This window comes from Megalobrama amblycephala, linkage group LG23 (assembly GCF_018812025.1).
Source record: "Megalobrama amblycephala isolate DHTTF-2021 linkage group LG23, ASM1881202v1, whole genome shotgun sequence".
In the NCBI taxonomy this organism is placed as follows: Eukaryota; Metazoa; Chordata; class Actinopteri; order Cypriniformes; family Xenocyprididae; genus Megalobrama; species Megalobrama amblycephala.
The window spans coordinates 26,292,215-26,317,537 of NC_063066.1; the positions used below are offsets into that span (position 1 = coordinate 26,292,215).

At 36.2% G+C, this 25,323-nt stretch overlaps 1 protein-coding gene across 2 annotated transcripts in view; it reads left to right on the forward strand.

Moving 5' to 3' along the window:
* adam19b (ADAM metallopeptidase domain 19b) overlaps window positions 1–24,599 on the forward strand; it is a 38,315-nt gene extending 13,716 nt beyond the window's left edge. Inside the window, exons 4-23 of one of the 2 annotated variants that reach the window (XM_048176373.1) lie at window positions 4,429–4,507; window positions 7,268–7,344; window positions 8,803–9,007; window positions 10,141–10,206; window positions 11,379–11,450; window positions 11,537–11,703; window positions 15,486–15,570; window positions 15,667–15,803; window positions 15,908–16,085; window positions 16,193–16,282; window positions 18,604–18,799; window positions 19,408–19,516; window positions 20,224–20,437; window positions 20,597–20,674; window positions 21,278–21,386; window positions 21,485–21,626; window positions 21,732–21,819; window positions 22,511–22,735; window positions 22,850–22,944; window positions 23,267–24,599. In XM_048176373.1, the coding sequence (XP_048032330.1) occupies window positions 4,429–4,507; window positions 7,268–7,344; window positions 8,803–9,007; window positions 10,141–10,206; window positions 11,379–11,450; window positions 11,537–11,703; window positions 15,486–15,570; window positions 15,667–15,803; window positions 15,908–16,085; window positions 16,193–16,282; window positions 18,604–18,799; window positions 19,408–19,516; window positions 20,224–20,437; window positions 20,597–20,674; window positions 21,278–21,386; window positions 21,485–21,626; window positions 21,732–21,819; window positions 22,511–22,735; window positions 22,850–22,944; window positions 23,267–23,297 (2,443 nt within the window). In that variant the 3' untranslated portion in view covers window positions 23,298–24,599. The remainder of the gene's footprint in view (window positions 1–4,428; window positions 4,508–7,267; window positions 7,345–8,802; window positions 9,008–10,140; window positions 10,207–11,378; window positions 11,451–11,536; window positions 11,704–15,485; window positions 15,571–15,666; window positions 15,804–15,907; window positions 16,086–16,192; window positions 16,283–18,603; window positions 18,800–19,407; window positions 19,517–20,223; window positions 20,438–20,596; window positions 20,675–21,277; window positions 21,387–21,484; window positions 21,627–21,731; window positions 21,820–22,510; window positions 22,736–22,849; window positions 22,945–23,266) is intronic. The other variant, XM_048176374.1, reaches the window with a different exon arrangement.
* The last annotated feature ends 724 nt before the right edge of the window (window positions 24,600–25,323 follow it).

Below are 25,323 nucleotides of genomic sequence, written 5' to 3' on the forward strand. Positions count from 1 at the left end.
AAATCAACGCTCGAAGCCAAGTAGCACGTCCGTTCTGCACCTGCGTAAGAAGAAATGGCTTTCCGTACCAGCAGGTGGCAGTAGCTGAACAGCCAGTCAGAATGATCAGATGGCCCAACTGACCGACGAGCTCCGATGCTGATTCAACATGTCGAATTTCCTGAAAAAAAGCAGACGAGGATCAACTTCAGCCGACGGTGCGAAACACACTGAGAAAACTTAGTCGGCCGTCGGTGTGTTACGGGCTTTACATTGTTCAAACCAGAGTCGGATACTGATAGAGAGACTCAGGAAGAAGTTACGACTTATAGAATGACATTTCTGTATGATTAGTGGATACATTAACGTAGTTGCTGTGGAGTTCAACTCATCGACTTGCATTTGCCATCATGTTAATCTTTTGTGCAAATCCAGCATTGAATTGACCCTTGTTTGTGAAGCAGCCCAGCGTAAAATGACGGCAGGGCAACAAAACTCTACTACAACAACTCTTCCTCTTCTTCTCTAAAGCAGCCCAACATGGCCTCGTCCCCTTTGTTGTTTGTTCTTGGGGACAGGGTTTATGTACATTTTAGGGTTAGTAATGTCACTAACCTGGGAAGAAGCTCGTTGTAGTCCCTACCAGCCATTTGTTGTAGTCCTTAAACAGAGAATTCTTTAAAAGAAATATCTCCCTTTGCATTGAACTTTGAGTATTGTAACATTGCAGATGTTGTTTATGCTCAAACAGCAACATTACACACTAACTAAAGTTAAAAGAGTGAAATCATAATCAACCACCCCTTTAAACTATCAACCAGCCAATGGTCCTACTCAGGTTAATCAGACTGTTGAGAAGCATGATGTAAGCATTTTCTAATCAAATTAGTACAATCGATTAGTATCTTCTATCCAGAATTGTCTTCATATTAACATGCTTCTGGGGTGATTTAAATTGTTAAAATGTATGTCGATGCTACTAAATATGCTTATATGACCTTAAAGGACCCTGTGTGATAGTATTTATTCATTTTAAAGGCCCTATGTATATCAGATTGCCAGTATGACCGGTATGTCTCTCAGGGGCTCTTTGCACTCGCGTCCATGACACTTTTTCTCACCCTGGCAGAGATCCAGGGTCCTGCAGGGCCAGTGCAGACTTGTGCAGCCTGGTGGGTGTTCCCTGCTTTAGGGTGATGGAGGTCACAGCCCAGTAGGTCTGGACTGTGTCCAGAGCAAGTGTTGTTGGGCCCACTAATTTAAACAAAGTGTCTCTCTTTTAGATTTTGTTTAGATTTATGTTGGTGTGTGTGTAAAAGAGAAAGAAGAACCACAATGTGTGGTTCGATTTAGACAGAGCAAGTCAAAAAGTCACATCAAAAATATTTTTAGTGTTACAAGACAGTTTCAGTTCCCATTTTGTTACAGGTGTTCACAATGTATCATTTTATTTTTTTAATATAAAGGATAAAACAAGGCATTACAAACACACTAATGGAACATACACTGACAGAAATGAAAAAATTATCATTTAAAAGTAATGACTTAGAATTTCTTTGTGTGTGGAATGGTTGCAGGTAAATTTATTAAATGAAAACAAAAAAAAATAAACCTGCAGGAGTAGAGCGAGCAAAAACATATACATAAGATGAAAAGACAAAGAATTGAACCAAACAGAGGGTAAAAATACACAGACTAAGGGGCCGTTCACACAGAACCGATTTTTCCATTCCACTGCTCTACTTTTCCATTGTTCTTCAATGTAAAAATGTGCTAGACGGATGTCTTTAACTGTTGTGCTCACGTCTCATGTCTTTTGCATTGTCTCTCGCATGACACGGCATTCTAAAAACACTTATGTTAAAATAAGTTCAGGTACTGTTTGGGGTGTAGCCAAAGCTTTTTTACAGTGGTCGCCAGGTTAGACCCAGCGATTTCTTTGGGGTGGTATATAAAAACAGCTTAAAATCTAGAGAAAATCATTTAATATGCGTCTAACTGTCTGTGACCACGTGTCTACCTGGAATAGCCTACCTTAAAGGGTTAGTTCAGGGTTAAAATAGAATAGGTGGAATAGAACACTCATAAAACGAACTTCATATAACTGCACCTCAACAAACCATGGTTAAAAAACTGTATCATCATTCCTAATGTAATTTTATGAATTTTTGCATTCCGTAAATTCTCTTCCATGGACAAGGAATCTCAAATGTGACACAAATGGGATCCATTCATACTGTAGCTAAGTGAAACCGGTAGAGCTCCTTGAGAAGCCTATAACCAATCAAACGGCAAACAGGCCCAATTATCAGTAAACACCGCAAAATAACAGTCTCAAAAGTTATTAAAAATGCAACAGTGTGTTCATTTATATTTTCTTTACAGATTACAGATGCAGATGCCTGCGCATTTATTTGTGCTTTTACCTGTGTGTGTATAACCATGCAATATATTGGTTCATTTTGTTGCACTAAACATTACGTTTTTTTTTTTTTCATTCCATTATGCTTCTTTTCCATTGTTTTTCTATGTAAACATGAGCTTGATGGATGTGTTTGACCATTGAGCTCATGTCTTGCTCTGCTGTGTTTAATAGTTTATACTGCTTCGCCAAGCTATACTTATATAATATTGCCATGTTATATAAAGATTTATACTTATATAAATCTTAGGGCTTGTTATTTTTTCCATATTAGGTGAAGTGACAACTCAGTTCAGCTGTTCAGCAGAGTGTGTACATGGCCTTTGTGCCAGTGTCAGGTATTTGAGCTGAGAATTGAACTGACATGGGCTGGCATATATGCAAATATTGGGGGCGTACATATTAATGATCCCGACTGTTAAATAACAGTCGGTGTTATGTTGAGATCTGCGTGTTTTCCGGAAGTCTTTTAAACAAATGAGATTTACATAAGAAAGAGGAAGCAATGGGGTTTGAAACTCAGTGTATGTCTTTTCCATGTACTGAACTCTTGTTATTCAACTATGCCAAGATAAATTAAATTTTTCATTCGAGGGCACCTTTAAACAAAATAAGAAAAATGTGGACATCTTCATCCCGACTCTCAATGCATCGTGTTTTCGTCTGGAGCATCAGTGAATGTTTGAACCTTTTTAATAGTTGTGTTTGAGTCCCTCAATTGTCCTCAGTGTGAAAAGACAGATCTCAAAATCAATTCAGTCACTGCTGTAAAGGGTTCAAATATGCAAAAGATGGTGGAAAATTCAGCTATTTTTTGTCTTGTGGATTATATGCAAACATCTTTTATGTAAAATATCTTACTCAGGACAGTACTAAATAAAAAAATAACGCATTTTGTATTATCTCCTTTATTTTGTTAAAATTATTCACATTTTCACAGATTCTGCAAGTGGTTCACATACTTTTTCTTGCAACTGTATGTATGTGTTGTGGACAGTATTCATATTTTTTTTTAAGTGGCTTTAATATTAATGATACTGTTGTTGGTAACTCTTTACAATGAGGTTTCATTTGTTAACATTAGTTAACTACAATAGTTAACATAAACTAACAATGAAAATACTTCTGAAGCATTTATCAATCTTAGTTAATGTTAATTTTAACATTTATTATTACATTATTACAATCAAAAGTCAGATCTGTTAACATTATTTAATGGACCTGAGCCAACATGAACTAGCAATGAAGAGCTGTATTTTCATTAATTAATGTTAACAAAGATTCATAAATATTGTAGCAAATTAATTGCTCATTATTAGTTAATTTTTAGTTAATGCATTAACTAACTATATAATAATAATAATAACAACTAATGGGACAATAGTAAAGTGTATCCACTTCATGTTATCCAATATCCTGGGGGTACAAAACACAAGAAAATCATCATAATCTCTTCACCTTTTATGACACAGACTATGTCTTTACAGTTTATAGGTAATTTATAGCTAATACAAGATTTGAGTGTGATGCAGTCATTGTGAAAATTGTTTGTTAGAATTGTTAGAGGAAATTGGAAATTAAATATTTAGGACCAGTTTAGCACTGGTCTTGTTTCAACCTTTGAGGAGAAGGAGTATATGCGCAATAAACAGACTGTTCTCATACTGTAAGCACACTTACTGTGGATCTCTGATTCTCAAAGCATTCAGCCACATTAGATGAATATTTAATGAGCTCATTGTCATTAAAGGAAAGAGACTTAACACTGTCAGCCATTTTCTGTGTTGAAATCCTTTGAAATACTCAATATAACCAGTAAGGCCTCTTGGTTTCTTCCCTCCAAATAACCTGCATCTGATAAGTATCAAATCCTGATTCATGTGTGACACCAGAGAAGGAATGGAAACAAGTTTGAAGTGTTTATGTTATTCCTTTATGGAAGTGATGGAAGTTGTCTGGTTAAAAACCAGCTGTGCGCAGATTAAATGTATAGCTAAATTATTTTGTCTTTTTTTTCTCTCTCTAAGGGAGCTGTTCTCCTCTGAATATCAAGAGATATGGTATGATCCAAATGGAAAGCGTCAGTTTTCCAGGCCTTCCAGCATGGTGAGTGCAAGAGCCATTCCTAAATAGATTGTGAATAGTTATATATATATATAAAATGAAACAATTAAACTGAAAGACCTAGTTTTAGACCACAATAATTTATTAGTATGGTGTAGGGTCTCCTTTTGCAGCCAGTACAGCATCAGTTCATTTTGGGAATGATAGACACAAGTCCTTCACAGAGGCCAGAGGAATTTTGAGCCATTCCTCTTCCAGAACAGTGGCCAGGTTACTATGCGATGCTGGTGGAGGAAAACGTTTTTTTTAATTTGCTCCTCCAAAACACCTCAGTGGCTCGATAATATTCAGATCTGATGACTGTGCAGGCCATGGAAGATGTTCAACTTTACTTTCATGTTCATCAAACCAATGATACACTGCCCCAACTTCAGGGTACAATGTTTGAACCATTAGGTGCACATGGTCCTCCAGAATGGTTCGGTAGTCTTTGGCAGTGACGCGCCCATCAAGCTTAGTAGGGAATGCCATGATATTGCATCCCAAACCATCACTGATCCACCCCTGTGCTTCATTCTGTGCAGCAATAGTCCAGGTGTTAAGCTTATTTGGGGCTTCTCCAGACTGTAACTCTCTTGGATGTGGGAAAGACAGTGAAGGTCTCAGAACAATACATGTTTCACATTGTCCACAGCCCAAGATTTTCTCTGCTGTCACCATTGAAATCAACATTTGGCATTGGCACAAGTGGCTATAGCAACTCGGCCATAAATATTGACTCTGTGGAGCTCCCGATTAACGATTTTAGTGGAAACAGGAAAGTTTAATTCTGCAGTGTTTTGGGAAGCTGTGGTTTTATGTTTTTTGGATACAATCCGGGTTAGTACCTGGATATCCCTTTCTGACAGCTTCCTCTTGCGTCAACAGTTAATTCTGTTGGATGTGGTTCATCCTACATGGAGGTATGCTGACATTACCTTGTATACGATAGCTCTCAATACACCACAAAGACTTGCTGTCCTGGTCACAGATGAGCCAGCAAGATGCACACCAACAATGTGTCCTCTGTTGAACTCTGATATGGCTCCCATTACGTTGTGTGAATTGCAATATTTTATGTACAGCTGTGCTATTGCTCTGCTAATTCAACCTTCACAATCTGCTCTTACTAATGGAATGTAAAATTAGTGAATATTGGCCAACAGTCCATGCATATATAGACGTGAAACCTATATAGTACTACCTGAATTCCGGAAAAGTTGGGATGTTTTTTAAATTTGAATAAAATGAAAACAAATGTTTAAACTGAGATTCTTTTTTATTTTTGGCACAAAATGAGCTCATTTCAAATTTGATGCCTGCTACAGGTCTCAAAATAGTTGGGACGGGGGCATGTTAGCATGGTGTAGCATCTCTTCTTTTCAAAACAGTTTGAAGACGTCTGGGCATCGAGGTTATGAGTTTCTAGAGTTTTGGTGTTGGATTTTGGTCCCATTCCTGCCTGATAGGTTTCCAGCTGCTGAAGAGTTTGTGGTCGTTTTTGACGTATTTTTCGTTTAATGATGCACTAAATGTTCTCTATAGATGAAAGATCTGGACTGCAGGCAGGCCAATTCAGCACCCGGATGCTTCTACGACGAAGCCATGCTGTTGTAATAGCTGCAGTATGTGGTTTTGTATTGTCCTGCTAAAATACATAAGGCCTTCCCTGAAATAGAATCATCTGGAAAACTTTATATACCTTTTAGCAGTCATAGTGCCTCGAAAACATACAAGCTGCCCATACCGTATGCACTTATGCACCCCCATACCATCAGAGATGCTGGCTTTTGAACTGAAAGCTGATAACACGCTGGAAGGTCTCCCTCCTCTTTAGCCTGGAGGACACAGCGTCCGTGATTTCCAACAAGAATGTCAAATTTGGACTCGTCTGACCATAGAACACTTTTCCACAGTCCATTTTAAATGAGCCTTGGCCCACAAGACACGACGGTGCTTCTGGACCATGTTCACATATGGCTTCCTTTTTGCATGATAGAGATTTATTTGGCATCTGCAGATGGCACGGCGGATTGTGTTTACCGACAGTGGTTTCTGGAAGTATTCCTGGGCCCATTTAGTAATGTCATTGACACAATCATGCCGATGAGTGATGCAGTGTCGTCTGAGGGCCCGAAGACTGTGGGCATCCAATAAAGGTCTTCGGGCTTGTCCCTTACGACCAGATATTTCTCCAGTTTCTCTGAATCTTTTGATGATGTTATGCACTGTAGATGATGAGATTTGCAAAGCCTTTGTAATTTGACATTGAGGAACATTGTTTTCCACAATCTTTTTACGCACTCTTTCACAGATTGGAGAGCCTTCTTTACTTCTGAGGGACTCTGCCTCTCTAAGACATCCCTTTTATAGCTAATCATGTTACAGACCTGATATCAATTAACTTAATTAGTTGCTAGATGTTCTCCCAGCTGAATCTTTTCAAAATTTCTTGCTTTTTCAGCCATTTGTGCCCCGTGCCAACTTTTTTGAGACCTGTAGCAGGCATCAAATTTGAAATGAGCTCATTTAGTGGATAAAAGTGTACAATTTCTCTGTTTAAGCATTTGTTATGTTTTCTTTGTTGTATTGTGAATAAAATATTGGCTCATGTGATTTGAAAGTCTTTTAGTTTTCATTTTATTCAAATTTTAAAAAACATCCCAACTTTTCTGGAATTCTGGTTGTACTTTTTTAGTATATAGTACTTCAAAATCTCCTTTCCTCTAATGTTATAGTTATATTATGTCATGTTGGTTCAAGGATCACTGTTATTATCATGGGTCAGTCAAAGGGATGCAGGGGTCGAGTGTCGTCATCAGCACCTGTGCTGGATTCAGGTAAGAACCACAGCAGATCTGCATGTGTATTGTGCTAAAAATATATATTTATTTAAATACATGTTTTTATCTTGCATGTTCAGTGGATCTTTAATGTAATGTAATGTAATGTAATGCTTGTAATTAGACACTTTTTTATTTCAAAGAGCCACATGTAAATGCACAGTACTTGGCTTATTTTATTATCATTTTATAGTGACAACAGGAATGCAATCATTGGCAGATAAGGGGAGTTTGAAAACTTTTTTTGTTTTTTAATTTTTGCAATTCCTTTTTACCGACAGGAAATGACTGAGGTGCTCATGAACAGGGCACCCCCAATCGCTCCCCAGGCGCCACAGCAAAAATGGCTGCCCACTGGTCTACACATGTCACTATTTTAATTTAATTTTTAACCGTCTTTTACGGTTAGTAATAGTGACTTTCACAAAACCATTTTTAGTTCCAAGCTGTCAGACTCTTCAGCATTAGTGATATGACTTTGCATCATGAGAACTTGTCTTCATTGCACAAAAGTTCCAGTTTATTAGCCCAGGAAGTGAGTTCAGCAAGTTTATTGTTGCAGCATGGCCGGGTCTCAGGGTTTCTGAGTGGGCCGAGGGTAGATGTGTAGAGTCCTGTTGAGCTCCAGCTCGTTCAGAGACTCAGTTTCCTGTCTGAACAGACACACATTGACTGATATCCAAAAAGATCGATATATATATATATATATATATATATATATATATATATATATAAGCTGGAACAGCTTGAGTGAGAAGGGGAAAACTTGAGCATTTTATAGTGTATACACAAGTCCTTCCAGATGATTTTCACAGCTGCAGTGTACGATTCCACTAAATGAGCACCATGAAAAAATTTTGTCTCGAGTTTTATGTATCATATGTCTTTAGTTGCCATTTAAGAACTCTTATTAATGTCATTGAGCATTCTTCAACTTTGCAGGATGCCTGTTCCTACAGAAAGTAGCAACTTTCACCATTTATAGACAGTTAACGTTCACATAATATTGCCAAGTAACTGTAAGTTTGTTAGTTTGACTAAATATTTGGTTTGACTTCTTTTTGTGCCTTGCAAATTGTTGTGCATTTCTGCAGTGGAAGCATTTTCATTGATAGTCTCAGGCTGTACATCTGTGGAGTGTTGTGAGTGTAACTAGGTTTGTGTTTGGGGAATTCTTGGATATCCAGGAAATCTGTTTTTGCTTAAATAACCCAGTTCAGCATAAGCACAAGTTGGCTATCAATTCAGTTTTATTCCCTTCTTTATTCACCCTCCCATCCAGGATAAAGATCATTTTGTGCAGTGAAGCTAATTTGCTTCCCGTGCAAAATCCAGCTGAGAGGTTTCCATCCTGTCGGCCTGTTTAAATGTCCATGACTCCGATTTTCCACATTATCATTGAATCTCAAATTTTAAACATCCTTGTGATTGACATGTTGTCTTCTCAATCCCCAGGGGCTTGATAACAGTCAATAACAGCGTGAGCTACTTGATCGAACCGCTAGCTAACCAAACACACTCTCAGGGACATGCCATATACAACACCCAGAGCCTGAAACTGCCAGTGGGCACCTGTGGACACCACCATGGAGACGGGAATCACACGGAAAGCCTTCAAGAGCTGATTGATGTCATGGCAAAGCCTCAACAGACCAATAGGGTGAGATCTTGGGATTGCTTGTGCTATAAACCTTGACCCAAACTAGATATCCTCTCAGATCAATTTTGAAGAGGCTTATTGTCTAACTTTTGGTTGCTTCTCCATCAAAAAAGTTGTACTTGCTGTGAATATGGTACATTTTGGTTCCCATGGCGCTTTTTTTAAAGCATTAGAGGCACATTTCTTATATTTTTTGTTTGTGCAAAGTATTTTAGAGAAACGGAATATAACATAAAATGAACCTAGCATAAAAAGTAGCTAGTTTTAGAAATAATAAATATCTGTGTACCCGTTAAAATGATGAATTTGGCCTGTACCACCCTCAGAGGTCTTGACCTTCTAAATCCAAGAATTTTGTTTGTTTAGTCCCATCAAAATATATATTTTCATGTACATTTTTAAATAGGCCTATATTTAAAAATATACAAAAATGGATTTTAAAATATATTTGCTTAAATATCTTCTTATATTTTCCAATATATATTATTTGGCCGTTTGTATACATTTTCAATGTAAATATATTTTCATGCAAAATGGGCATTTATTTGCCTCTTAAAGTACATTTTGCAATATGTTTGACATTTGATAGTTTAAATGAAGTATTTTTTAGCATATATTTAGCATGTATTTGAAATATATTTTGTCCAGATTATATTTTGTCTGTATTTGTTAAATGTTTATAGCTAGAAATTTGCGTGAAAATTGTGTTTAGACCCCAATTTTGGTGTATTGTAAGTGTTGCACTTGCAAAACCCTATAAAAATTAAGGTAAAATAAATTATAGTTTAACTTTCTAAAGTTGACAGTGAACATTTCCTGAAGGTTAACCACCTCCTCTTTTATTTTATACCCTACTCATGGAAAGTACCAGATAATAAAATTATTATTTAAATAAATGTGAAGAGATGACTAAAGTGGTACTAAACTAAGGACACATTGTTCTTTGCATTGGCATACATGAATAGAGTGTCTGTCCCTAACTGAAGACACAGGATGTCCCCCAGTCTCAATTAGTTGTGTCTCACAGCATTTAAATTCATAAACTCAGGTTTTGAGGCAGTGACTCAGCACTTCTTCAGTAGAATATCAAATTAGCCTATGTTCAGTCATATCTTATCTATCCTTTCCTGCAGGAAAGAAGGGATGTCAGCAGTAGCGTGAAATACGTGGAGCTGATGGTGGTGGCCGACCATGCAGAGGTAAAATAACTTGACTTCAGGCATCTGCTGAAAAGCAGTGTCTTCTTTGGGAGGTTTGAGAGACAAGAGACTCAGTAAATAGTTTCAAACTGCTGAAGTTGGTGTTTTGCGCCATGTTGTTTTTGACAGACATTTTACAAATGTACTCTACTGTTTAAAAGTTTGGAGTCAGTAAGTTGTTTTTAGTTGGGGTTTTTTCACCTTTTTAAGTAAATAATATTTTTATTAACATTTATTATGGTACAAAAGAATTTCAATTAATTTATTTTGAGCTTTCTGTTCACCAGAGAATCCTGCAACAACAATAAAAACAAATTCAACACTGATAAAAATAAGAAATGTTTATGAGCAGAAAATCAGCATATAAGAATGATTCCTAAAGGATCACTGAAAATACAACTTTGCCATCACAGGAATAAATTACATTTTAAAATATATTCAAATAAAAGTATATTGCGAACAAGAGACTAAGGGCTGTTCCACAGATTGCGTTTTTGCATTGAAAAACATGAGACGCTATTGAGCGCAGTGTTTTTAGAACAATGTGTCATGCGCAAGATGCTAACATTAAAAAGATTAAAAAAACATTAAATCAGACTAACCCCAAACTTTTGAATAAACAATAAATGTAACTGAATTTGTAAATTTTTTGAAAGAAAATGTGCTTTCCCATGCAAAAGCATACAAAAAAGGGTTTTCTGGGTGGTTGCTAGGGTGTTGTTAGAGTGGTCTGGGTTGCTAGGTGATTACTTACTGGCCTTAATCAAATAATGCACTATTTTTGAAAAAAAGCTCTTTAGCAAACATGCTAATAAAAATAAAGATTCAGACAGTCTGTCCTTGGTTTTTATCAGCATCTTTTTGTAGGACGTTCTTATTATCACAGAAATCCTCACAATTTTGTGTCAGATGATTGCATTGGTTAAAAGTGTCTGGTAAATGACAATGACAATTACCTGACAGTTCTGGAGATCAGTCTTATTTGTTTGTTGACTCATGCCACGGTGCCTCTGCAGCTAAGGTTCACTTCCTGTCATGACTCAGAATGACTTTCCTCTCTGCTCTGATAGAGTCATATCTAATCACCACCTACATGACACAAAGATTATTTCAGCCATCTACTGTAAGTAGATGCGTCCTAAAGATGCATCCTAATCGTGTCTCTTTTTCAGTTTGTGAATCACGGTTGGGACCTTGAAAGGACTAAAATGACGCTGCTTGAAGCAGCTAACTTTGTAGATAAGGTGAGAATGTTGTGAATTGTACTGTTAAACACATATTTCTATCACACATCTACACTCTAACATATTATGTGACTTGATGTTGCCAGTATTACAAAACCCTGAACATCCGTGTGGCTCTGATCTGGTTGGAGATCTGGAATGATCAAGACAAGATCAGTGTGACTGACAACCCCTACAGCACCCTGAATGCGTTTCTGGCCTGGAGGAGGAAACAGCTGCCACAGCTGCCCAATGACAACGCTCAGCTAGTAACGTCAGTCTCACTGTAGCCCCTCCCACCAAATTAACATATGAGCAGATAACAATGATCACTGATAAGGATCTTGTTTTAAAAGGATAATTTTTAAAATTCTGTTATCATTTACTCACCCACTTGACATTCCAAAACTGAGGAACGAATTTCAACAAAATATTGTGGTCAAAAATGTCCATTGTCTATTGTTAAGTGAAGCAGTGCATGAAGCTTTTTGTTGATCAACCTTGAGAATTCATGTGACCAACTTGAACCTGATTCGAAATCTGAGTAACACTTTAAAATAAGGTTCATTAGTTAAACATTAGTTAAAGGCAGGGTAGGCAAAAAAATGTATAAAAAACTTTTTTTCAAAATTTGTTTAAACTTTATTTATATATCAATACATAATTAAAATGTAAGTACTCTGAAAAAGAAAGTATAAAAATCGAGTGTCTGTAGACCTCTCACGACTGTTTTAAAGACAGCTCATTATTTCCATTCACTCCACCCCCTCCCTTCTGGGCTCCTTCCAAAGCCACGCCCCCAAAACGCATGAACGTGTGACTCCGACCACTGAGCTGGAAGACGCATTATTTACCTGAGACGAGCGGAGAGGAAGGAGCACAGTGCATGTAGTGACATCATGTCAGAATCACATGTAATAAAAATAACTTTATAATTATGAAGATAAACAAGATGTATTTTAGTACTCACTATCAAGCTAGCATATTGATATTGGTAAAGTTTAAAATATATATTTTTTGAATCGCTAACGAGCTAGTTATCTATAAGGCAAAGCTAAAAACAGGTTGCATGATACACGTTTTTCCATTACCATCATTTACACTGTGATGAAGATGAATTTCGTGTAAGATTCATAACATATACGTTGTTCTACAGATCAACAGAGTAACATACACTCAAATATCAACTCACAACTGCATTGCAGACACAAAATAATAACACACACATACAACAAAGTGTGTACGACACACACAGATACAAGATAAAGACATCAGTAAACATAGGTAGAGAATATAAAAACAAAACAAAGGCGAAAAAAACGTGCAGGTAAACTTACAGGTGAACATGGTAAAAGACTTAGACAGAGGGTAAAATTATGCACAATTCAACACTATAGCTATCATTATTTATCGTCTCTACTACGGCTCGCTAAGTAATGTTATGTTAGCTATATTACGCAGCTACGTGTGCTAATGACACATGCTTCATGAAAAATAAACAAAAAAATATGTATGATCAAAATACAAAAAGAAAGATTTACCTGTCCAGCAGAAATAAAGCCATCAAGGAGTCACTTTTCAGCCCCTTGAGTTCCCTCAGTTCTCGCCATCGCTGGAAAGCCACGCCGATATTAACTCGCGTTTTATTTCTTTGTTTATCCAAAGACTTTTTGTTCATTGCCTTTTCTTGTACTGTTACTGTCTTCCTTTTTTTGCCTGGTTTGCCTTCACTAACTGCATAGGCCGGTACTGTGAATTTAGCTTGCTGTTTCTCTGCCATTGTTTTGGTATTCCTAGGATCCATGCCTCTTGGATTCCCCAAATCAAACGTGTGCGCGCAAGTGGGCAGGTCATGTGTGGCAAAAGGGTGGTTGCCATGGTTGCGAGAGAGTGACAGCCGCCTAAGCCAATCCTATGTTTCGTCCCGGATGGAAATAATGAGCTGTGTTTAATACAGATTAAACGGTCTAGAGTCACTCGATTTTTATACTCTTTTTATCAGAGTTCTTACATTTTAATTATGCATGTATATATATAGAAAGTTTAAACAAATTTGGAACAAAATTTCTTACCTACCCTGCCTTTAATGTATTAACTAATATGAACTAACCATAAGCAATACATTAGTTACCGTATTTACTAATCTTCGTTAATGTTAGTTAATGAAAATACAGTTGTTCATTGCTTGTTCATGTTAGTTCACAGTGCATTAAATAATGTTAACAAGATTTTAATAATGTATTAGTAAATGTTGAAATTAACATTAACAAAGATTAATGCTGTATAAGTGCAGTTCATTATTAGTTCTGAATCTTATTGTAAAGTGTTACCGAAATCTGTGTGTGGAAATCTTTCACCCTTACGAGAATAGGAATTGTGTGGATTAGAAACGACTGGAATTTGCATGCAAAAATTTGCTTAACGAACCCAGCTAACAGGGAACATTCTCAGAACTTATGCTAATATTTTGGCACGATTCGCTCAAAGACATTCTTCCAGTAATGTTAAAAGAATGTTCATTCAAAGTTATGTGGTGTTTTATAGTGTTCTCAAACTGTTGGCCCAAAACATTATTTATACATCGTTAATGGAAAGTTTTTTTCTGAAACGTTTTAGTTTGATGTTTCTCTAACATTTTTTAAATGGTACTACTTGTTTCAGAATATTCAGAGAACATTCAAAAGTAATGTTTTCATAGTGTTTGCGTACAGTGTTGGGGAAAGTTACATTTAAAAGTAATGCATTACAATATTGTGTTACTCCCTAAAAAAGTAACTAATTGCGTTACTTCATTACTTTTAATGAAAAGTAATGCGTTACATTACTTTTGCATTACTTTTTCTCACCAGGGCTGGGCTTGCTTGTTTGTTTTTTAATAACAATAAAAAAGTTCTATTTTTGGCAAAAAGGCTCTTTCACACCAAAAGTAAAATGAATAAGCCTGAAGGAAATGCATATTTACACCTGTAGAGGGCGCAGCTCAAGCAAACCTTTCAGCTGTGCTGCCATTCTGGATTAAAGAAGAATAGGATACAGAAGAAGGAAGTTCTAGTTATTATTTCTAAATCTAATCTAAAGTATTTTTTTGCTTATTAGTATGGTTAAATTAGGTATATTTAAGGTCAGCAGCAAAGACATTGGTTAATAATTGAGATTAAATACATAAAGTATATTTGTGTAATTTAATATAGTTTATTATTACAGGTTTGCAAAAATTCTGAGATTGCATTTCACTGTTTTTATTCATTTTTAGGAATACTGAATGTTTTTGTGCAAGTGAGATGAATAAATGCATGTTCACATTTAGTCTAAAACTACAATAACCAACGTGCTTACACAGCGCACACAACACCTCTGCAGTTTATTTCTCTCAACATGGGGACAGGAGATCTGTCACTCAATAAATGTGAAAAAGTAACTTGCGTTACTTATTTAAAAAAGTAACTTAGATATTTTGTTGTAAATTGAAAAAGTAATGCGTTACTTTACTAGTTACTTGAAAAAGTAATCTGATTACATAACTCAAGTTACTTGTAATGCGTTACCCCAACACTGTTTGCGAAATGATAAAATGGAATGTTCCCTTAACATTCACATAACAGAGAACATTCAGAAATAACTTTTTCATAACTTAATGGGAACATTAGCAAAACATTCTTAGAACATATTATTATTAGCTGGGATGGTGAATGTGACCACACATTTACTTTTTTCTGAACCCAAAAGTTGAAATTTTGAATAAAACATGCAGCCAAAGCAGAGGGCTCGAAAGCTGTAAAAAGGACATAAAAGTATAATAAAACTAATCCATGTTCTATAATTCAAATCTTCTGGAGTGATATGGTAAAGATATTTAATAGTGCTACATCTCATTTAGTGTTCCATGTAAAAAAAGGAAGGATGCATAAGGGAGTAAATGACACAATGTTAATTTTTGGGTGAAATATCCCTTTAAATATGCCTATATCTGTTCAGCTAGCCATTTAGTTGCATTGGTTTGATTTGGTTCTGCCATAGTTTTATTGGTATTTAAACAGATATTTGTTGTATTTGTAGGGGCATGTCATTTCATGGCACCATCATTGGTCTTGCACCTCTTAAAGCCATGTGTTCTGAATACCAGTCTGGTGGAGTCAATTCGGTAAATTTACCTGCAGTGTTATTCCATTGTGGTTTTATTGCCAAGCACGTCCCTTATTGGATTCACTTTTTGTTTTTTTTCTGCCTTTCTTTGTAGGACCACTCTAAAATTGCTGTGGGGATTGCTGCCACCATGGCTCATGAGATGGGGCATAACTTTGGGATGAGCCACGACAGTCAAGGTTGCTGTCGTGCTCAGGAGGATGGAGGCTGCATCATGGCTGCTGCCACTGGGTGAGAACCAAAGAAAAAATGCTGTATAATTCCAAACCTGCATGAAACCTGACAGAATTCTCATTTAAAATAGACATGAAATAAAAGTCAAACATGTTCTTTAGGGCTCCATTCCCTCGTGTCTTCAACTCCTGCAATCAGAAGGAGCTGAAACGCTACCTGAGCTCCGGCGGGGGGAAGTGTTTGTTCAACCCTCCCAACACCAGGCTCATGTACGGGGGCCAGCGTTGTGGAAACGGATACCTGGAGGAAGGAGAAGAGTGTGATTGTGGAGAAGTGGAGGTCAGGAAAGAGTTTCATTGCTTCCTCTGTCTCATTTTCTCCCACGCTGTTGTTCCGGTTCATCTTTTATGCTCACATTTTCCGTTTCTGTTTCCTTTACTACAAAGGAGTGCTCAAGTCCCTGCTGTAATGCCAACAACTGCACGCTGAAGATCGGAGCTGAGTGTGCACATGGAGTTTGCTGTCATGAGTGCAAGGTGAATCCCTGCCAAACTCATCTCACGCTTTCTCTGTCTCAACTCCCTTTCCTGTGGTGCTGAATCAGAAAAACATTTTTAAGTGGTGAATTTAAATGAATAAAAAACAAACAAAAATAAATAAATGGGTTTTAAAGGGATTTTTAGTGTGAGTTTTTGATAGTGGTGACTTTGGGTTAGTTCACCCAGAAATGAAAATTCTGTCATTAATTACTCACCCTCATATCGTTCCAAAACCGAAAAACACAAACGAAGATATTTTTAATGAAATCTGAGAGATTTCTGTCCCTCCATTGAAAGTGCACGCTTGATGTTGATGCTTCAAAACATTCATAAAGAGATTGTAAAACTAATCCATAAAAAAAAATAGATATATTTTTTACCTTTATTAATATGTCTTGACAACTAATTAACCAAAGCTTTTATACTCAAGTTGATACAGTATCTGCTAAATGTTTTGATTTCAGTGTTAGACTTTAAAATGCATAGACATGCATTTGAGGATATTTTTCTCACAAATGTCAGTTGATAGAGTCTGTTGAAAGAGGCTCTAGATGAAATCAACTAATTTAAAGCTGCTGTCCGTAACTTTTTTTGGTTAAAAATGATCCAAAATCTATTTTTGAGCATGTACATAACCAGCCAGTGTTCAAAACTATCACCTTACCTTAGTCAGATTCACAACGGTAAGCTTGTAATAATGTTTTATAATTTGGGTGGTACTGGTGGGTTTTTGCGGGAAATTCGAGCATGTCGCAGTTTGTCTTTGCGTCAATTTGTCATATCTGTATACAGTACATAAAGAACAAGTCCTGGCTAGTAGGATATATCGCATGTGAGGCGGATCATTTATAGCCTTTTCTCGTAGCAGCTGCAATAATTAAATTTATCATTTTGATGGTGGATTGTATGGTATGACAAATTAACGCTAGAGATTAGACTATACAGAAACTGAAATCTACAGGTAACGCTAATACACACTAAATACACATAGTCACGTAATGCTGATGTTAACATTAACAATTTGAGAACAAAGTATAACAATAATAATAATTTGCATGGTTTGACGTGATCTGAGCTAAGCGATCGTTAGATTTAATCACCATTGGCAGCGTGATTTACAGTAATGCTTTTTTTCCTCAGTTGGTCAGAACAAAAGTGGCAGACATGTTACTTACTTGTTCAGATTACATTTTCCGGTGAAAAGTCTTATTTTGGTCATACTTCCAAGACTACAATCTGTGAATCCGAAGTACAGTATGCATCTACACCGATGTGGTGATTGACAGCAAACATTAGATTTATCCACGCTGAGGAGCCGTGCCGATCCACAACTCACGTAAAGATGATAATTCCACAAACAACTGCAATTGCAGGTTTCCAACAGAGATGGCGACAAAGAGGCAAAACTTATGGACTGCAGCTTTAAAGGTGCCATAGAACGCATTTTCAAAAGATGTAATATAAGTCTAATGTGTCCCCTGAATGTGTCTGTGAAGTTTCAGCTCAAAATACCTCATAGATTTTTTTTATTTCATTTTTTTTAACTGCCTATTTTGGGGCATCATTAAATATGCGCCGATTCAGCGCGCAGCCCCTTTAAATTCTCGCGACTGCCTTAAACAGCATAAACAAAGTTCACACAGCTAATATAACCCTCAAAATGGATCTTTACAAAGTGTTCGTCATGCAGCATGTCTAATCGCGTAAGTATGGTATTTATTTGGATGTTTACATTTGATTGCAAGTGTTTAAAAAATGAAAATAACGACAGTCTTGTCCCCGTGAATACAGTAAGAAACGATGGTAACTTTAACCACATTTAACAGTACATTAGCAACATGCTAACGAAACATTTAGAAAGACAATTTACAAATATGACTAAAAATATCATGTTATCATGATACATGTCAGTTATTATTGCATATAAATGAGATTTATATAAGGAGGAGACAGTGGTATTTGAGACTCACTGTATGTCATTTCCATGCACTGAACTCTTGTTATTCAACTATGCCAAGGTAAATTTAATTTTCCATTCTACGGCACCTTTAATAATTGATGATCTTTACAACAGAACTGAATAAACACTGAACTGACTTCAGTTGAACAATGACACTCTTTTCTTTTAGATCTGCTGTACTGCTGAAATGAACTCTGTTTGCATCATTGAATCATTTTCCTGTTATCAATGTAAAGCTGCTTTGAAACAATCTGTATTGTATAAAGCACTATATAAGTAAAGGTGACTTGACTTGACTCTATTTTAAGAAAAAGTTGATTAAGTTAATACAAGTTTGTTCTATTGCACTCTTGACCAGCTGAAGAGTCCAGGTGTGATGTGCCGTCCGCCTTCAGGCTCCTGTGACCTGCCTGAGTACTGTGATGGGAAATCAGAGTCCTGTCCTGCTAACTTTTACCTGATGGATGGCAGCAATTGTGCTGGTGGCAGTGCCTATTGTTACACAGGCATGTGTCTGACGCTGGAGCAGCAGTGCCTCTCTCTCTGGGGCAAAGGTCTGTGTCTGATAAACTCTGCTTAAAGTAACACAATTTAAAAGTAACACCATAAAACCAAGCACCCAATATTCACTGAGTCACTGTTTTCACAAAAAATATTAATCAGCACAACTTTTTTCAACTATGATACCAATAATAATTGGTTCTTGAGCAGCAAATCAGCATATTAGAATGATTTCTGAAGGATCATGTGACAATGAAGACTGGAGTAATGAAGCTGAAAATTCAGCTTTGTATCACAGGAACAAATTATATAAAAATAGAGAAAACAGTTCTTTTAAATTGTAGTAATATTTCACAATATTACTGTTTTACTGTATTTTTGAGTGATGTAGGCTAAGTGTGTTCTCATGGCTTCATATATTTCTAGCTTGTTTTCACATTTTCAAGTGGGAATCCACTTGGCAATGTACTGTAGTTTACAGTAGAACAGATTTTGTGCTTGGCTTTGATCTCTGAATGTGATGCCATCTGCTGCTCTCTGTAGCTATCAGAGAAATCTTTTGAGTCCAGCTGAGATATACTACAGATTTTAACATTCACACATCCAGTAACTTGTGACATGAGTAGATGTTTTATATTCTGTTCTGTTCTCTATATCTTAGATGCTCGTCTTGCTCCTGATGTTTGCTTTACTAAAGTAAATGAAGCAGGTGATTCCTATGGAAACTGTGGCAAAGACCTCATGGGTGCATACAGGAAATGCACTGAAAGGTGAGATTCATTTACTCAAAATAAAATTAAAAAAATAGTTACGCTACCCATCAAAAGTTTGGAATAATTATGATTTTTTAATGTTGTTGAAAGACGTCTCTTATGCTTACCAAGAAACTTTACACTGCATTTGCAACCACCTCCTCCCTAAACTTGTATTTAACTTAATCAATGTCAATCTGTTGTCATTGATGTTGCATTGATGTTGTCATGGATTTTTTATCGAAAAATCCTAAAAAAAAATTATCATGGTTTCCACAAAATTATTAAGTAGCAAAAACTGTATTCAATATTGATAAGAATAAGAACCACTATTAATATAGACCAACAGTAATAACTGGTAATAATTGAGCAACAAATCAGCATATTAGAATCACTTTTGAAGGATCATGTGACACTGAAGACTGGAGTAATGATGCTGAAAATTCAGCTTTGATTACAGGAATAAATTGCATAAGTTGCATTTTAATTGCATTTTAAATTGCAATTAATTGCATTCGTTTGCATTTCTAATATATTAGAAAACAAATCTTTTTAATTGTAATAATATATCACAATATTTGTTTTTTCTTTATTTTTGATCTAAAGAATGCAGTCTTGGTGAGCATCAAAGACTACTTTGAAAAACATGGAAAAAATTGTAGTTATTCCGGTAGTGTATGTCACATTTGAGCCATCCGACAACGTGTTGTTGGTTTTCTGTTTAGGAATGCTAAATGTGGGAAGATTCAGTGCCAGAGCACTGCTAGCAAACCAATTGAATCCAACGCTGTCGCCATAGACACCAACATCTATATTGATCAACAGAAGATCCTGTGCAGAGGAACACATGTCTACCAGCCCAGTCACAATAAGCACAACCAGAATGACACCCTCGACCCGGGCCTGGTTCTGCCAGGGACCAAATGTGGGGAGAATGCGGTAGGTACTGGACACACGGATCTTGTTTCCTCTTAAAGACCACATAAAATCAAAGTTTTGTGTCTTTTACCCTCGTCTCACCAAAAGGTTTAAGTCACTCAATAGCTTTGGAGGACCTCTTCTTTCATTCACTTTTCACTTAATTTTCTATATGAACAGATCTGTTTCGAAGGGGAATGCCGCAGTGCGTCCTTCCTGCAAGCAGATAAATGCAGTGCCAAATGTCATGGCCAAGGGGTAAGTCCATATTGCTCATTTTTCCATAGAGCTGGCTGAGCTTTATACACATACATGGCCATTGCAGAACTACATTTACAACTGACATCATTTCCTCCTGTGGTATGATAAATACTTTCTATAACAGTCACTGTTCTTACTATTATTCATCATGCAGGTTATTTATATGTTTTTTATAAATCATTTGTGTGCATGAAACTGAGTTGTATTTTTGGATGTACTAAACTTAGCAGACCTAAATGGTGTAATCAGTTCCACTGAATGCAGGTCACTTATGCTTATGTCTGACTTTATAAGGCATTGTATTATTTTTCAATACACTGTGAATAGGGTTTAAAAAATAGTTTAGACAATTTGTCATCATTCACTCACTCACTCTCATGTTGCCTCCAACCTGTGTGAGCAAAAAAACACCATAAAACCACCAAGTACCAATGAGTTTTAGGAGGGATAGATGATATTTAAGCCATTATTTACTTGCATTACTGCTTGTTTCAGAATGTTCAGAGAACATTAATTCCCAAAACATTCCCAAAAGTAACATTACCATAATTCCCATAAAAAAAACGTATGTTTGTTTATTTTTTGTGTGTTTCCCTGCAGCTTTGCAATAATAACCACAACTGTCATTGTAACTTGGGTTGGGCACCACCATTTTGTGAGATGACGGGTTCAGGAGGCAGTTTGGACAGTGGGCCTGTGATTGTGCATAGTATGTCAACAGACACCTAATAACCTGAATATTTATTGAATGTTATCTGTGATAAGTCCTGTTTTAAATCTGTTTTAAACGTGTGTTATCTTGTGCAGGCAGCCTTCACTTTGTACCGGTTCTCCTTATCCTTTTTTTTCTTCTGGTATTGGCTATCCTTGGCGTCTGTTGGTGCCGCTGCAAACAGAAGCTCCTCCCCACCAAGGGCTCTGCAATTCCTGCTACTCAAACATGCATCAAGTAACTGCTAAACCTAACTGCTAAATGCAAACATTATACATGCAGTGATCCTTATGTCTTTGGCCATTCTTGTGTTACAAAATGTGTTATTTCTCTTCTTGTCAGTGTTCCAGGCACCCCTGAGACTAAAAGTCACACGACAGGTCACGCCAATCCAGTGTTCCAGCCAAAGAAATCTCACGCTGATGAACAGGTGTGAAGTTGTTTTGTTGTCAGCGTGTGTTCGCAGCATGTCCATCCAATAGCACGGTTCTATGCATTCATTGGCTTTTTTCCGACAGGATAGCAAAAATCTGTCATATCCAACTCAAATCCATTCAGTTGAATGTTTTCTGAACAGCAAAAAACCACATGGAACCTAAACCCATCCATATTTTATTGTTAACTAAAACTAAAAATATTAAAAATAGTTTTCGTTAATTGAAATAAAGCTGAAATAAAATATATTAGATGAACATCTTAAAAAAAACTTAAATGAAAATTAAATAAATTTAAATAAGTTTAAGTTGAAATTAATAAAACTGAAATAAAAATATAGATCTAATATATAGATCTATAGATCTAACTTCTGTAAGATTGGACGCAATAGAAATTAATAACATTTAATATACTTAAATGTGTGGGAAAAAATAGCCATGAAAATCATTGACCCTTTAAAAAATGTTCATTGACACTAAAGGAATGTCATGATGGACATGAGCAGAGAAAAAAAAATCAGCCTTTCATTGACAGCATCTCTCTTATGTCTCTTGTCATTCATTCATTAAATACAGAATATCGACTTCACTGTCTGAACAAATGGCCGAACAACAAGATGAAACTGATGATTTTTACAATTGATATTGACAGAAGATGCATATAAACAACAGTTTTTCCTTCTTCAGGCCAGTCCTAGAGTGAATCGTACAGGTCCACCGAGATCTAGACATTCTATCATTCGGCCCACTGTGAAACCACCTCAAATCCCAGCCTACACTGCAGACAAGCAGAGTTTAAAGCATTCAGAGCTGCCCCAGCCGTCTCCATCAGTTCCCGCCAAAAAAAGACCACTACCTCCCAACCGACCCCCTCCACCCTGTCCCATGACCAAACCCTCCCAGACTGCTGAGGTGAGTATCTTCCTCTTGTGATGTGTCTAGTCTGGTTTAGATCAGATAAATAACTGTGTACTGTTTAACTGACTATGACTGCACATTATAGAGTATTTGCTGTGTTTCATCCAGATGCTGCCTAAGAATGGCATGCCAGTGACACCAGCCATGTTGCAGAAAGGGACATCCAATCTGATGCCCCCTACTGGCCACTTCCAAAACGTCAGGTAATCAGAAGAAAGATGTTGTATGCTGTGAAATGAAATACTGTTAGTAATAATAATAATTTTGTATTATATTAATTATATTTAATAGTTTTCAGTCACATTACTGGTGCGCTTAATGGTTAAGCATGTTCTTTATAATGGTTTTCTATGTAAAAATGCATGAGAAACATCACATTGCATTTGTATTTATGTATGAGTGATAATAAGGTGTATGTTGAATCTAGTCTTTACTAGTACAAACTAGTTTGGCATTCCAATAAGGGCGTGATGTCATGTGAAAACTATGAATTAGTGAGTAATACACTATATGATCGTGTTTTAGGTTCCAAAGGGAAGTTTCTGGAAAAAGCTGAGTTGTTGCAGTGAAGCTTACTGGAACGCTACATCGATCAGCTCTGCACCTTTAAGATGTCCTTTAGAGTGACCAATCAAACTGCCTCACTCAAAGTGATGCCTGCCTTATTGACTTGAACACAGAATACCTTCTAACTTCAGTGTTTGTATGGGTGCAGTTCCACTACTCCTGTGCCATATGTTGCATTTGCTTTTTTATGTCTATTTATTACAGAGAACTCAGAGAAACTATGAAGTATGGCATTATAATCCAATAAGAGCATGGGACATCTGAAAGAATATCTTGCACCAAGAATATGAAATGTAGATTTTTGCACGCATTATTAACACATTGTACATTATACACATAGAGTGAACTGGAAAATGGGAGCAAATGAGTTGCATCTGTTTCTTTGTCATAGATTTGTCTAGTTATGAACTAACTTGCACTGTCAGTACAATTTAGTTTAGTACTATGGTTAAATCTGTACTCAGGAAGCAGCTCTGAAAAGGAATGCCCCCCCAAAAAAAAGAGATTGTTTTTGTAGCAATAATATTTCAGAAACTTGTAAGAACTGTATAGCACTGGGCTCTTTTTAGGTTAAATCCTGTGTAGTCATATATACTATTTATAGTATGTACTGTATATACAGCAAGAGGTAAAAATAACCTGTCTTAAAGGGTATTTGTGATGATGCTGGACAAGAATGACTTCAAATTACATGGTGCTTTGCTTTTGAATTCTTAAATGACAGAAACAAATCTTATACCTTTTTTTGATAACGCTTGATTATATGTTCTTTTTAATAAGGGCATTAACCCAGGGAATGTATTTAGGTGTAAATAACCTAAAAACATGTACATGTGTATCTTAAGTTTTTCTTCTTTTTCTTCTCTCTCTCTCTTTTTTTTTAATAAATCTCTGAACAATTAATTATAATTTCTCTCTTAATGTTTTGGAGAACTATGACCAATGTATTGGATTTCTGTCAGATTTTTTATGTTGTAGTTAAACTGTTTTATGCATAGTGTTAAGATTTTAAATGCAATGACACCTTAACAAAATTGGTTTTTACATGATTTTTATTATGTAGATAATTTTTATCATTGAAATGATTATGTATTGTGGATGTAAAGATGGTTTGATATTGCAGATTGAATAGGAAGTCAGAAAAAAGTCACTGTATTTTTTATTTGGCTTAATTAATTTAATAAATTAATTTAAGTTTCTTTCATAAAAATAAAAAGGTTGCCCTTTATGCAAAATATGCTGTAATGCAGTGCCTTCCATGTGACTTCAGAAATAAATCTCCATCAATTAATCTTCTTGTTGTATTATTACTACTTTTTCTTGGGGTGTAAACTATTGGAATTGTGGAATATTTAGCTATTTTTGTGTCTTGGTGCTGAGTTGCATCTTCAACTGGACTATACTGCTTATATTCCTGTAACGTAGGCTTTGATAAATGCAAAAACATCACACACGCATTGCATAGACTTTCAATGACTTTATATAAGGTTAATGATATTTTCTATGGCCTAACCCAACCCCTATCCCTAAACCTATACCCATTACAGAAACATGTGCAAAACACTAGATAAATAAAAACATAAGCCTTTTATCTAGTGAGGACCAGTAAAATGTCCTCACTATTTGGTGTCATAATATTTCACTATTCAATTATATACTATACATTTGGCCCTCATGTATAGCTAAACAAAACACATGTTTTATGGGGACATTCCATAGAATTTTATATTGTACAAACTGTATATTCTATCCCCTAACCCTACTCATCACAGAAAACTTTCTGCATTTTTACATTTTTTATCTTTAGTATAATTTGTTGTATAAGTTGTTTTGCTCATGGGGTCTGGACAAAAATGTCCCCACAAGGACAAGGATATTGGATATTGCCATCTTTGTGTGAATATTTTTGTCCCCATAACCAGGACCGTTGCTAGGGTCAGAAGATATAGGGGCTTAGCCCCTGAGAAGTCATAGGGTCAACTGATATTTATATGTTTTACGAATCATTTTCTTAG